This window comes from Formica exsecta, unplaced genomic scaffold (genome assembly GCF_003651465.1).
Source record: "Formica exsecta isolate Colony F162 unplaced genomic scaffold, ASM365146v1 scaffold672, whole genome shotgun sequence".
In the NCBI taxonomy this organism is placed as follows: domain Eukaryota; kingdom Metazoa; phylum Arthropoda; class Insecta; order Hymenoptera; family Formicidae; genus Formica; species Formica exsecta.
The window spans coordinates 196,994-212,783 of NW_021853436.1; the positions used below are offsets into that span (position 1 = coordinate 196,994).

At 38.8% G+C, this 15,790-nt stretch overlaps 1 protein-coding gene across 1 annotated transcript in view; it reads left to right on the top strand.

Annotated features, from left to right (window-relative positions):
* The first annotated feature begins 11,934 nt into the window (after positions 1-11,934).
* The window catches only part of LOC115243049 (gamma-aminobutyric acid receptor subunit beta-like), an 83,569-nt gene continuing 79,713 nt past the window's right edge, over positions 11,935-15,790 (top strand). The window contains exon 1 of the mRNA XM_029819723.1: positions 11,935-12,211. Coding sequence (XP_029675583.1) covers positions 12,105-12,211 — 107 coding nt within the window. The 5' untranslated portion in view covers positions 11,935-12,104. The remainder of the gene's footprint in view (positions 12,212-15,790) is intronic.

The following is a 15,790-nucleotide window of genomic DNA, read 5'->3' on the forward strand; positions in this document are numbered from 1 at the left end:
ATAAAGTTATACAAATTTTTTATAAAGTATAAACTTTAAGTAAATTATAAAATCGCGCACAAACATTAAAAATAAATTAAATTAATATTATTGTATAATATATAAATATTTAGAAAGAGATTATATTTAATATGTACATGCACTGATTAGTTAGACTTTTTATTTACCTGTATTTTTTACTAGTGCTATATTTCGAAAGTGCCAAAACTAACTTTAAGTGCCATATTTTATAAATCGATTTAGCTCGCTCGCGGACTAATGTTATCGGCAGGTTCTCAAAAAATTGCACGTCCTGAATCCAATTCGATCGAATTGTTGTGCAGCGCTTCGCTAAATTCGTCAACGAGCTAATCCTACAGTCACGTCACGGCAAGCCACAATATCGATTTGCATTATTATCGGTTTTCCGCGTTTTTACCAATATTTTCTGCTATTCAAAGAATGTCTACTTTTTTCTCCTTACCACGTTGTCTCGCGAGTATTAATTGCATATTCCGCACCCTTGCACTATTCTGGTTTGAACAGCGCCCGTTACAATCTGCCAATAAATCATTATTATCCAATGAAAAATGACTACCATTAAGATAATGGCCATACATTCATTCAAAGATTGTACTGCTGCCATATATAGTGTTAATAATAGTTCTTAGACAAATTACATTTATAGATCTTTAGATCCATATACAATCCACAGATAAATTAAAAACAATTTTTTTCTTATTAAAAATTTGTACATTTATTTCAACGCATTCTTTTTTATATATTCATTTTATTATGTATTTATGTATTTATATTTTAAATAAAATTATGGTATTTTTTACTAAATTATTTTATTATGAAGTCAAAATTAAATAAGAAAATTAAAAATTTGTTACTTATTTACGCTATTGAAAATAGACATTGTAAACATGCTATTTTCTTTTAATCGCTTAAGTTCAAAATTGCTATTATTACGATATTATGGTCGGCATCGAATAAAATTATTAACAATAAATTATCCTTCTTTTCCGTTCATCTCGTCACTCAAACGCCATTGCTTGACTTCCTCACCGCTGATGACTGGAACAGTTAAGATCGTTCGAGCAGACGAAGGTCGAATCGTCGAAGATGAGGTTGCGGCGAGGGGTGCAAAGCGTGGAGAGGGGTAGGTTTGCCTTATCGGACGAACCGACGAGCCATGAAATCGATAGCTCGATACTTTGCGCCGTCGCGCACGGCCTCGTTCCGACGTAAAATTCTCCTAACGAGTTTCTGCGTTTTCCTGAAGTCGATGCAATCCATTGCGGCTTTCGCGAACGTTTTGACGCCGATATTACAGAAACAGAAGCTAGCAAAAGCGCTACAATGACCGGTAACCACCGGTTACCAGAACCACTACCAGCATTCTTGAAGAAGAAAGTTGGTTATTTCAATCTCCCGGCATCCATAGTCTTTGAGTTAAAAGCAAATTGAAAATGAATGGGCTTTGTTGAATTAAACTTCAGCAATGCAAATAAATAACAAAGGCCTCGGGTAAGTTCAAGCGAGCTCTACTTGTATTTTAACTTGAGAGAATTAGTCACGAAGATATTCGGGGCAAATTAAAAAGTTGTGAAAAAACGTAGCAAGTGGTAAAATTTGCGCCGAGAAAAAATTGACTTGAAATCGAATTTCTTCGTGGACTTTGAAATCAATGTTTACGCTACGTAAAATATATTACAATGTAGTTTCTAAGAGGTTTTTAATTCGATATTTTTAATGCTATCAGATTCCTCTGTGCACAAAATCATAACAAGTGTATGTAGATAAACGTAATAATGAATATATCGTAATTACTATTTTCCAGCAAGAGTCATAAAACTGCTATAAAAGCTAATTATAAAAGATGTACTTTGTCGATAACGGCGAGGAAAAGATTTGACCGTACCATGTAAAAGCGTCCCGCGAGAGCGGCAATATTTTTATAAGAACTTACCGCTCGCTCTCCTTCGCCAGTTCGGGCAAATTTTAACTCAGCGACGGATAAAAGCTTACATCTAATAACCTCTTGATATTCCATTCGGTTTGAACAAAAGGCTTGGAATTCGTTTTCTCGAGATTAATACCATCCAACCTTGAGCCTCGTCATATTTTAATCTCCAGGAAAAAGCAAGCGTTTTTTATACATGAAATCTCGATTTCGCGAAAAGGCACGGAGTTTGTTCGCCGCATTTGTAATTTCCTGTTATAAAATACTAGCCCAAAGTTCGGAAGGAAGACTGAAGTAAAGAGTAAGAAAGATGAAAGAAAAAAAAATTGAGCCTGATAGTAGTTCGAAATCTTGATCTAGAAAGTTGTCGACCACCCACACTTTCGGTAGTAATATATCGCGATAACTTCGATAATGCCGTAAGAAGCACGCTACCTGTCGAGCAAGACCTCTCATCGATAAGACATCTCGATATGCCAGCGCGATAGCACGGCACCGCTTGACAGCAATCAGATGTTTCACGGCGTCTCGAGCTTCACTAGACATCGACACCCTCGAAGGTATCGAGCTTACGCGTTATCAAATTTACGTCAGTTACTTCGCGATAAAATTCAAATTACGCAAAAAGGACACGCGTGCGTTTTGCAATTGTCCAAAAAATTGGATTAGGCTTTAAATCGTGACTTTGATAAATAAGCATATTAAAATTGAAACAAAACATATCAAAATAATTTTCCCTCTCTGATTTTCTATGTGCTTTGCAGGTGTAAATCTTTTTTGAAAGCTCTGTTTTTTTTTCATCAACAGCACGTAACTCTCGCCTTTTGACGATGCATCGTTAATCGCGTTCAACAACATTTTGCTGGCGGCCTGAGGCAAAAGAGAGAGATTTGGGATAAGTATTGGGCTGGTTGCAGCTGGCTAGGCAGCTTTTGTTCGCCCGTGCATAAGCGACATAAGCCTTCACAGACACGTATACGAATGAATCCTAACCGCGAATACCCGTCGACGAGTTAAATATAACTGGTATACGCCAGTATATTATATACGACCGTAAAATAGGCACATACAGTTGGTGGTTTGAAATTGACACATAAAAAGTAACGGCGGCAAATAGGGACATCGAGATCAAACGTATAAGAATCTCGGGGGAAAAAATGTACAAGCGACCAAATATGATGCTTTAGTGTTTAGTGAAAAGCTTTTGCAGCAATAACTCCATTAGATAACTTCTTAACTTTTTTTCATGCGTCTATTTTCGTATCTCTCATTCGTGTATTTGCTCTTCCTGCATTTATTTATCTATTTACATAAAAAAAAGAAGCCCTAAAGAGAAAACGTTATTATAACTTTTTTTCAAATACAATAAATCCCTGTATATCGCGGTGGTTCTATAACACGGATTCGTATAACATGGTAAAAAAATTGCTTTGTATGACGCGATAAATCATCGCCACATATAACACGGTAGATAAATTTCAAATTTCGTGAAAAATTTTGTGTTTCTTTCATAATAAACAACATATTTCCAAGTTTTATACAACCCATGAGTATCGCGTATATAACGCGAAATCATGTAAAAAGCGGAATATATTCCCCGCGTGATATAAGGCTACTATACATATATAGACAAACAATTATTCACGCGCAGTTCCTTGAATTGAGAAACATTCTCGAACACGTGTATTTGAAGATTTATAATCCTATCCTTTACGCGCTCTAGAAAATTTCTCTCGTCACAATATATGATTATTTTTGAACTATGGCAAAGTTCCTTCCGTGAAACATCATCAAATCTGAAATTTGGCGCTAGCAAGAATCGCAGAGTCTCAGTTCTCGTGTAATCTTATTTTCTCTCACTTCTTACTCGCCGTACATGAGCTACGTGCACAATAGGGCTGCCCTAATGTATATATCGCACGACACAATAGAGTACCCAGCACCCCGCTTCGCTAGAGGAGAGGAACATCAATTGTGTTAGCGCAGCCTTAATTCTTTCCTACCTCCTTTGGCCGTCGGTCGCACGTCCGCGGAAACGTACCGCAGAAGGCGAGGGGGTGAACGCGATAGAGAGCTAACGAAAGGCAGGAAGGAAAAAGGTTGGCGAACAGCCAGGCCTGTTGAACGCCATGCCCTGGGGAAAGAAAAGCGACCAGAAAGAGGGGGGGGGGGGAAATGTGCTAGATAGATTAGGGGAGGCTGGAAAATCATCGCCACAATTCGAGCCAGGTGCCGATCGGCCGATTGGCCGATGTGGATATAGCAGCTCGACCCATTGCTTTGCCTGCCTGCCTGCTTGCCTGTTGCACATACCCTGTCTCGAATCTCTCTCTCATGTCTCTCTCTTTTTCTCTCTCTCATGTCTCTCTCGTCAGCCATGCCGAAAGTCTTCTTCTAGTATGCAAACGTGGACGAATTGACTTGATAAATATCTGCGTGGAATATTATTTAAAATATACAAGAGAAGTTATGCATCCACATATACAATACAGCGTTCTATATGCAGATGCAATATAATTCGCGATGGATTTTTGCGTTGGAAATTTTATCATTAATTTATTATTAAAGATAATTTTGTATACAATCTCGATTCTCTTTTATAATAAATTATTAAGGTCGAATAAATTAATCATAAATTAAAATCATACATTGATATAATTTAATAGAATAAGCGAGTTTTATCAATTAACGGCAAAAATGTACGTCAGATAATTAACGAATATAATAAAATAAAAATAGAATAATAAGAATAAATTACTCATACGATATATTATTCTCGAAGGAATGGTAAGTAGATTTAACACAAAAATCGGTAGCGAGATCTACCTTAGTTATCATCACAAAATTATTCTACCGATTTCAACCCTTGCTTATATTCGTCCCTCGGTGTACGTTAAGTGTTTTTGCCGACTTCACGGTGTTGATCCGGTGCCTACGTGCCAGCGTATACTCTCTCCGTTTACAATTTATTCCCAGTACGGGAGTATTTAGGAATTCTACACGACATCTGCCCACGACCGCGCCTCTGTAATCCTCTCCGGACACTCCCGGATTACATTGTCATAAATGGTGACTCTTTACACGCGGTTACGGTGACGTACAAAACGCTCCTCGTAATACGCGTTCATCTTTCACGGCTACAATGGAATGGCAATAATACGATTATTTTTATACATGTGCATAGCAACCAGTTTCAGATTCTCTTTAACAATTTAGCCACATTTATTCATATCAGCGTCTACATAACCGATTACAAGAACAAAACTATTGTGCGTGGCAGTTGAGATAACATCTGGCTAGCTATACATCTGCTCGACTGCGCGATCTTATCCTGACGGCCACGTGTCTTTCGACAACTCGGAAGTTTCCTTCCTATTACTCGGTTTTTACTACCCCCGGAATAGTGAGATTCGCATGTACATATGCGATAACATGCCACGCGCACTTTGACGCGCTCCCTGCGGAGGAGATGTTATACGCCACCATTTGCCGTGAATATGTACCACCTGCGATGCAAATGAGATTTTAAAGAGCCACGAGCGAACGACCGCGGTGCTCGCTCAAGTGCCACTCGAGTCGATTGTCTGTTGGCTCGCGAGTATCTCTATCCCTAAGAATGCGAAAGATACGCTGATATTACTCTCGTATGCACGCGGGACGCTTCTCGAAGCGTCCGACCTCGCGTTATAATGCAGGTCTCGCCCTATCAAAGTTAAAGCAGATAATATAGGTAGGTAACATAGGTACTTGCTCGAGCGAGTTTTATCGCGGCTATCACGTTCGTGATCGCCGGATTCACCGTCGCTCTATAATGCATACGCACGTACGAGCTATGAAAGGAAGAACATAGACGCGCGCTGTATATGCGTGCGAGCCAACATCGGCGATCCTGACTTTCGATCAAGGGAAAGCGATAGTCGCGGTTAAAAGTTTGTTGCGGAGGCGGACAGGAATTCGGTCGCAATGAGAAAAGAGATCGATACGAACACATGTTCCGCCGCAGATCAGATTTTGCTCCGCATCAAATGGAAGAGAGATCGGTCCTGCCAAAAAGAAATTGTTTACTAGCGAGATGCTTAACTTTTCCGAATTAATCGATTGAAGCTAAAAATTATTTCGATAAGCAGGAATAAATTAAAAATTATAATTTTTTCATTAGCTTGAAATGCAAAATATCGCTGGTAATATATAATAGAAATGTGAATGTCATTTGAACAATATTTTCTTCATGTATATATATCTTCAATAAACATAAAAAATTAGATTCAATTAGAAATAACGCATAATATTTAAACAATCTTGTCACTATTGTGCGCGACAGTATGCTCGAAATTCTACCGTAATTACTGCTTTTGAGCCGCGCGATGTCATGCGGAAGAATCACAGACCGCATGCGCCTGAAGCCACTCCCGAAGTGTATGTACATGTAACTGTAATGACGTCAGCGCGCTCCACGATCTGTCTCTCCTGCTTCTCCTAGTATCCCTATGTTCCCGTCGATGACGACGTATCATTTTTTTTTTCCCGCTCGTTGGCAACTGATACGACTGCAGTTCCTCTTAAGATCCTCAAAGTAGCCCCGGAAGATCCCTCTATCGCGAACAAACAAAAATCTCCATCCATCTTCAGTGCTGATATCAGTATCAAGCGCAAACGACGTATCCCCGCGGAAGAAAAAAAGTATTCGGAAAAAGTTTGCGCAGAAGGTCGGCGGTATCTTTCGCGGCTTTAACTCCGAATCGCGAGGTTCCTGAGACCTGGGTGATAAAATTGGCTTTATTCGAGAGACGTTACTTATTTATACGAGTAAAAGGAATGTTTGGAACGGTTACATTTATGATAGGTCTTTCCGAGGGCTCGCACGATTTATATAAAAAGGTTACCTTAGATAAGACTTATAATGCACGCAATTACATAGGGGTTCTTTAATGCACCTTGTTAAAAATTTTAGATAAAGTAGTGACGTAAGATGAAATGACTATTCCATTATAAAATTTTAGATTCCGCGTAAACGGCGGTTTAATTTATTTACACATTAAATTAATAAAGTAACGATACATATAAGTATCCACTCTATTATTATCTTTTAATTGAGTATTGTATAATCAAATTACAAACAGCTCTTAATGTGTTATGCATCAGTCATATTTCTTTCTTCTCCACGTTTCAAAAAATTTTTTGTTGTTTACAATTCTGGCACAATTAGCATATGACAATATACGGGCGATTGTTCAACTTACGCCGTGTCGCCTTTTGATTAAAAACAGGCGGAACAGCGTTGCGTGCGATACGAGTCCCGTGGGACGCTCCGGCATTTGGCTGACGGTCCCCCGCGATATATCGCGTTTGTCTCCATATTTAGCCGGATCATCCGGGAGAGAACGATCGGTAGATCGGTCGGTCGGTCGGTCGGTCGGTCTTTGGAACAAGCGGAGTTGTGAGCCAGTGATACAGGAGAGGCTTCGAGCGCGGCTCGTTCCGGCGCGCAATGTTCGCCAAGATCAATAGACGGGCCGTCGTCATCCCAGGCGACAGAGAGCCCGCTGGTTTTGATCTCTCGCGCACGCGCTCTCATCTCTTCTCCACAAACCCCATTGCTATATATCGTATACGTATATATTTTATACCTCGCTCTCTCTTAAAGATAATGCCCGACGATAATGCTCGCAGCATCGGATGTAAGCGACAATCATCGCGCTGATGGTCCACGAGCGCGCCGGAATTCGTGCGCCGGCTCGTGCGTTTACCTGCACTACTGTCGAGACCAGGCGTCGTTTGTCTGGCGATAACGTCTAGATGCACTGGGACCAATCGTGCATGGGAGGCCAGAATATCCGTTAGCTACTTAACAGTTAACTATGTTAACTGGCGATAGAAAAGAGAGAGAAAGGAGAAAGAGAGAGAGAAAGAAAACTGTAGCAATTGGTATAAATATGCTGCGATCTCTAATTATCAATCTATTGTTTGTAGCTGTTCAACTAAAATTATTATTTCTATTATTCTAAGAATTTTTATTCTTTTGTATTAATTAAATATATTATATTTATAAATAATATCAAGATTTAATTATATTTTAAAGAGCCATATTGTAATTAAAATAATTAATTTCATTTATCTTGGGTCTCTCCCCTTCATTGTGTAGCACATCTTGTCTAATAAGATAAAATATAATTTTCTGGATGTTTAAATTCAGGAATTAACGTCAACGAAATATACAAATTTAGAAGAGATGAGACGGGCAAAGAAATTAAAAAATTCTGGCGCAAGTGTACAATTACTGTCAAAACTGTCGGATTGTAGCTAAATATTAAAAATACGAAAGAGCAATATTCTACGAAACGAAACGAGGAATGAAAACTGAAGCATGGAAATGAAGTAAAAGGACGCGGGACTGAAATAAAATCCAATCAAATTTTTCACATTCGATATATAAAAGGATTTATGCATGTATCGTTAAAAGCACCGATATTTTTGCATCAAACTGAATTATCACGCTTGCATCATATAATATTTTATAATATATCATAAAAATTTTACAAAAAGTTATGTCACACACATAAACTTTATATTTGACACAATTACATAAAGCAAAAAAGATGTACATTATAATATATATTTAGATATACAATATAATATTTTTTGTATAATCAAATATAATGTGCAATATTTTCAATACACAAGTATAAAAGATTCAAATCAGGTAGAATGAGCTTGCGATCTTCTTAGTATTATACTTTCATAAATATAATTTTCTAAATGTCCAAGATACATCATTATCCATAAAATAATAAATTCATAAAAATATATTTTATGCGCGCGTAGTCAGGATTATGTAAATTACAGATTGCGATAAAAGATCTCCTTGGATTAATAGATATCTCGCGCATCAACAATTAAATTATAATCATAAATCACAAACACAGATGGAATACACAAATTACATTAAAGAGATGAAAAATGCCAATGTGAAACATTCCTCTCAGGCAAGCTTAGACTTAAATTAAAGCACATAAAATTCACCCTCATCATCCCGTCGTTCGCGTGGGTGCTCCGACGTCCTGTAGACAGAATGTCCTAGAAAAATCGTAAACTTTGTGCTATAGATATTTTGCAGCATTCGATCTTCTCTTCGCGCAAGCATTTAGTTGTGAATTTTTAATATTTGATATGAATATTCTCAAGTCAAAATCAGATTTTGCGATATATTTGCATTTTCGAAGTTTATTATTCAAAATTGCCAAAACATTCTTAATTCTTTGTGGAATTGCAACAATATTGAAACAACCGTACATTCTCCGTTAATACACATAACAAATGCGCAGTTTATGATACACCCTATATATCTACACATCGCATGACTCGATGGAGGGCGCAAACTCGCATTTGTACTGCGTATTCAAAGTTCTCCCCGTAACTCGAGAATTTGATCCAAAGTTACGCGGGCGGAAAGGATGTGCGTTACGACCCGCGTTATTTTCGTTCCAGCGGACCCCAGGCGTCTCAATGTCGCACGCACGTACGCGCATTTCGTCATTACATGCGTGCGTGGGTCCTCGAATGCGAAAGTATCATAGTCCGCTCTTTTGACGTGCGTCACCGTTCTCGCGCTTCAAAAGCGCTCGACACGTTCTCGACGGATATTTTTCCCAAAGTAGCGCGGGGCGTGCATCTCTACAAATGGAATATCTTTTGACGCAACTCTTTTCATTCTTTTATATTATCGCCGTTATGTACTCTCGCCATTTTACATTTGAACATTTCCCGACGCAATCGGGAGAGTAACGTAATGATACGCTTTTCGCCGCTGAGGTGAATTCTACGTTGTGCATAGAAGGAGGAAGAGTATACATAAAATAAAAAGAAATGGATCACGAAAAAAACTGAATAAAAAACGAACGAAACGACGATGATGGAAGCACGACCGATTCGATGCGACAAGTTGATTAACCCCGGTATAACAAAAACTATTAAAATAACTAAATTGCCGGAGAAGTAGACGGTGCAGATGCGACAGTAATCCTTTCGTGCGGATAGGTGCGAGTGGGTTTATTGCAGGATAAGAGATGAAGACAAGAGACGATTGGTTTAGTCTCCCGAACGATTGTTTGAGCACGAGAGAGAATACATATAATATATATTATCGTGCACGTGTACGCGAGGACATGATTATTAAGTTTTGCAATCACACAGATAAGTGAAAGAATAATTTTTTTATATACTGCTCCAATCGGAATATAACAGTAGCCATTTAACACGTGCACACGTGTCTGCTAAAGTGTAACAATTATGTGATCTTATCAAAATTTCAAGATTATAATTAATAAATAAATAAATCATAAATTCTATAAATAATGAAGTAGCAGTATCTGAGTTACGCGAACAATTTTATGATTTGAAACACAATGCCAAAATTTATAAGAGATAATAGCAAGCTTACCATGCTTTATAATATGCATAAATTCACGCAAAGACAAAGAGATGAAAATCAACTTCATGAAACGATTATGAGACAAGACGACAACAGACAATCACGTAGTCAAAGTATCTTAGTCTCGATAGTATCTTTGTAATATACAACCACACTCGAAACATCATAATGGCCATTATTTCAATTAAGGAGTATATCTAATTGAAAGCTTAGTTATATATTGTATACATTTACATACATCAGTTACCTAACTTAACAAAATTTCAAAATACATCTTATGTAAGCATCTTATGAAATGTCACGATCTCCCACGCAAACGTATTAACATTTCATAAATGAATTTTAATTCAACAATCTTCTGAAAAAAAAACTGCTAAATAAACATGATCTTCTTCCGCTGCGCATCAATCTACGTAATAGCGAGATCTGACGAGAAGGATGGTAGGAGGTAGGGGTGACGAAAACTACTAAGTTCATGAAACAATCAAGCAGTCAGGGTGACAGCGAGCGCAGGCACGACGGCAGTCGTCGGCTCGAGGCAAGCAGGCGAACATGTTAAGGTAGGCGCAAGAGAAAGAGAAAGAGAGTGGGAGTAAGGGATGATGAGGGGTGGGTTAGAGACAGGTAGGCAAGCAGGCAGGGTGGCAGGCAGGCAGGAAGGAAGGAATTGCGCCTGCGCGCTGAAACGGCCGGGCTAGACGCGAGAGCCGCCACTCCCGAGCGCGTAGCGGTGTACCGCGGGTGCTGACCGAGTGTCCCCGCGAGAGAAGAACGAGAGAGAGTGAGAAGAGGCGAGAGAAAGAGCGCGGGTGAGCAGAGAAAAGCGACGGAAGGTGCAAACGGGAAAAATGTCCATTGTGAGAGGAAGAATCCTGGAGCGGAAGCGGAGCTCGTGGCAGGGCATCGCCGGCGATCAGGAAGCTCCGGCGCTGTAGGACCCTGCAGGACGAAGGAGGCACACAACCTCCAGGAGAGGACCCTCGCCGCTGTATCTCCCTTCTCCGTCGACACCCGTTATTCCCCGCCCGAGTGTTTTATCCCCCGGTACCTCTTTCGCCCCGAAAACGCAACGGGAATCGCGAACGAAATTCGACGCCGAGCGGGAAGAAACGAGAACTCGGGAGAGACAAGAATAAAAAGTATCTAGCGAGAAGTTAATAAATAATCTTGCGAATTTATTACACGTCTTCGTTCATCAGGCGGTGTCAAGACTCTTGTGTGATCTCAAGTGGCGAAGCGCAAATATACGCTCTCACGCGAGACGAAGGAAGGGGGTGTACGCGGTATAGAATCATTCAGATTAGACCGAGTGCCGCGATATCACGACCGCGCGATCCGACATCGTCGCTTCAGTGTTGACGAAAGGACGTGAGTGACAGTGACGGGAGAGAGCAGAGGCAGAGGTGTGAGCTGTTAGATCGAGCGAGAAAAATTGTAAGAGAAAATCGGGAAAAAGCGAAGGGCCAGAGAGCACACGGAGAGAAACCCGACGAGGAAGCAAGACGGGGGTAGGAGGGCGGGGCGGGCGGGAGGGAGGGAGGGAGGGTGAGACGCGGACGACACGCAGAGAGACGCCGGGTCAACGCGCCAGGTAGCAACGCCTCGGGACAGCCGTCGACGTTCCCTTCGTCGCCGTCCTCGTCCTCGCCGTCGTCGTCGTCCCAGCGGTTGGGTGGTGGCCGTGGTTCCTTCTCTATAGAACGTGGACAGCCGCGGCGACTCCGGGGGATGACAACCATGGGGTCCTTTCACGCCGCATCCGGGAGCCTCGTTCTCCTCGCGGCCACGGTCGTCCTGCTGCCCGCCACGCATCGCGCTCCGTTTGCATACGCCGCGTAAGTCAACCGTTTGCATGCTTATTTAGATTTGAACGAAGCGTGTGCGAGGAGAATGATTTGGTTAAGGTTTGAAAGTTGTCTCACGCATGCGATTTTTTTCTCGTGAAAGTTGATGCTGAGAGACATGGTGAAAGAAATTTGTAAATTATCGTGTTTCATTGATATATAGTTCTTCTTTAAATATAACCATATATATAATATATAAGAGGGTCTGTGGGGTAGAAAATGGGATGCTGCCAGTTGTTGACGTCTTCTTGGTATTTACGCAGCATCACGAATATATCGCGCGCTATCTCCGATTGCGCTTTTCTATGGCTAGAAATGTTTGGAGTGTGCGAGAATAAAATAGTTAATATGGGCGTATTTAAAATTCTTTGAAGAAATAGTAAAAAGATTTTATATCTGGCACAAACACTCTCTCGTTTAGAAGATTGTCTGCAATTTTAGTAAAGCTAATATTTTGTATCTAGATACCTTTTGATTTAGAAAAGACGATGTCTATGAAACATTTTATTCTAAACGTAGATAAATTATAGATTATATCGTTAATGCTTTTGTAAGTGCAACTAATTCGTAGAGATTTTGACTTTATTTACTCGTTACAAATAACGAATTAAATACCTCGTGAAAATTTCAAATATTCTTATCAAAAGTATTTTTATTAGTATTATCACAATAGAAGTCTTGATTGCTAATATTCCATTCGATATAATTTTTATATATCTTATGATATACATAAGAACAATACATTTATCTTTCACAGTAATTATACAAGGGAGAGAAACAAAAACATTTTTACAAGATATAAATTAATTCTTCCATTTTAATATCGGAAAAATATTGCATTGGGCAAATTATTTGTATGACGAATGTCATCCTCATCGCGATACTCATTATACTAGTTCGACGAGAATAACAAAGTTTTATTACGCGATCGTGTCTGACGTCAACCCTCTGCCTACTATCAAATACACACAAACAAGATAGGCTTAGCCTTTGACATAACGGACACCACAATACAAGCATAGTTCTCTCTCTCTCTCTCTCTCTCTCTCTCTCTCTCTCTCTCCCGTCTGGATGCATCTTCGTGATTGCATGTAAATGAGCGGATACATGCAGCCACCTTATATGGCGTATGTCTCATCACTATGCGCGCAAGCTTTTTCCATGATCACAATGATACTATTCCTTGTGCTTTCGAAGCGATGATAAAAATGTTTTTCGCGTTTTAATAAGTATAATGCATATTTTGCGCAGTGCTAACATAGATCGTCTTACTCAGTTATTTTTTTTTCCGATCGATAGCTGTTGATCGATGAGACTAATGTAATAAGCACACATTTAATCGTTAGTAATTCTCTTATAATTCTCTACTATAATAATATGAGCTAATTCCAACAAATAAATAATTATAATTTACATCAATATATTTCTAAGAAGCAACACAAATCTATGAAGTAATCATATAAAATTAAAATCACATGGATAATAAAAACTAGGCTGTACATTTATAAATAACAAAAACTTACATACTCTATATTCTGATATTATTCTCTCGGATCAAACGCGATTTTGTCTTAATAATTAATGATTGAGTATAGCATTACCCTTTCGCGGTTATCATATGCATTTATCACCTATTTATCAATTAAACGATGTCTCCAAATATTTTAACTTTTGCAATTAATGTGAAATGTCCAATAAACACAAGATTTATTGTCAATTAAAAAAATATTCGTACTACATGCGACAAGCAGAAACAAAACGATAAACTGTAGACAAGTAGAAAGAATAGAAGTAGAGATGCGCGAGTAACAGTAACAAAGTGCAAACAATGTCGATAAACTGAAATTGGCTATACTCGCTCATCCGTTGATCGCGATTCACTAGTAGCACGTATTAATAATCCGCAAATGTAGCCGGCAAAGGTTTTTGCAGCATGAGAGAACCAGCGTTATCGATCACTTTGCACGAAACATTCGACGCGTTGTACTCGTGACCGACGGCTGCCTACACTCGGACTCTTTCGCGATAACGATTCTCTATTACTGAAATTTTACTACTGCTAGTTGCATCTTCTAATCATCTTATCAATATTCTCGACATCTTGTAAACGTATAAATACAACATATGATCCCATATATTGTAGAATTTGCTTAAGTAGACAAAAATCAAAACATTTAATCGCTACTATTTTTATCATGTGACACAAAAGTTTTAAAGTAATAATGCGAAGAGTATATCAATGATGATTCAATATTTTACTTTGGATATTTCAAATTTTCAAATAATTTCAATATATATTTTCTTTATAATGTGAAGTATCATATTTTTACTGATTAAATTGTATGATTACATCATGATTATACAAAATTTTCTGAATGAAAATTATACTTGATATATAACGACAAGTCGTAAGGGCATCTTCTTATTTAAAACGTTAAAATAAATGATATGAGAAACAGTTTCTGCTTCGAGGTCAGACAGTGAAGGCCTCCCACACAATCTACTGCATTTACATTCCAACGAATATAGACTCATTAATAATCATGGAATAAACGATAACGGAAACATAAGTTTAACTTTTATCGCTACGAGAATGTAGAGATCTTATAGTCAATGACATTGACTAACATCGCCATTATTGGTGTTTTTTTTTATGTTTACTTCTAACAAGATACATATATTCATGAAAAAAGTCTAGTAAACAATTCTATATTCTTCAGATATTAAAAATTTCAGACACGATCTCTCGTAAGTATCGAATAATATTATTAATAGCGAAGCACGACCGATGCCGAAATAATATTAATTTGCGAGCGCTGTTAGATTCAACAAAGATGCTAAACTAGTTACACGCTGCAAGAGAGAATATCAATATTTACGCTCCCCTCGGTCGTTCCACCTGTTTCCTCCTCGAGAGGACCGCGCGCTTCTCTCTGGCATCCTCCAAACCCTAACGAGTACCAACCGCGGAGGTACTGTAGTGTGGTATCGGTGATCGCAGTAGAGCTCTCGAGCAGGAGGGTGCTCCCGACGTGGCAGAGCTCCAAATCCTCCTACGCCGCCAACCTCGCCAGCCCACCGCGGCTAGAATCGTCGCCACCCTCGTCCACTCTTGGATCGGTGGCGCACACCAGGCTCTTTCTCTGTATAGCGAGAACACTCTTTTTACTTTGCTCGGTTATCCGAACCAAGCTCGATCCAAAATTTCAATTACATCACGCCATCTCCATTGAAGTTTCCACTCAAGATAGTCAAGATAGACATCAAGATAGTTTCATTACTTAAAGCTGACGATTGTAGTCATCGAATGGGATTACTTTGTAGTGTGATAAGAATTTATCATATAACTGATAAATTGTTAATAATGATAAAAGTAGCCTCCGATAAATGCATAAGAGAAAAATTTACTGAAATAGTGATATAAATAGTAATAATGACATAATGACAATTTATTATATTTAGCAATTTCCGTGTAAACTTATTTATAAATTATAATAAAATCTTTATATGTATATATATATATAAATATAAAAAATGGCTTACATAACATATAATATTCGCGTTTGCAGT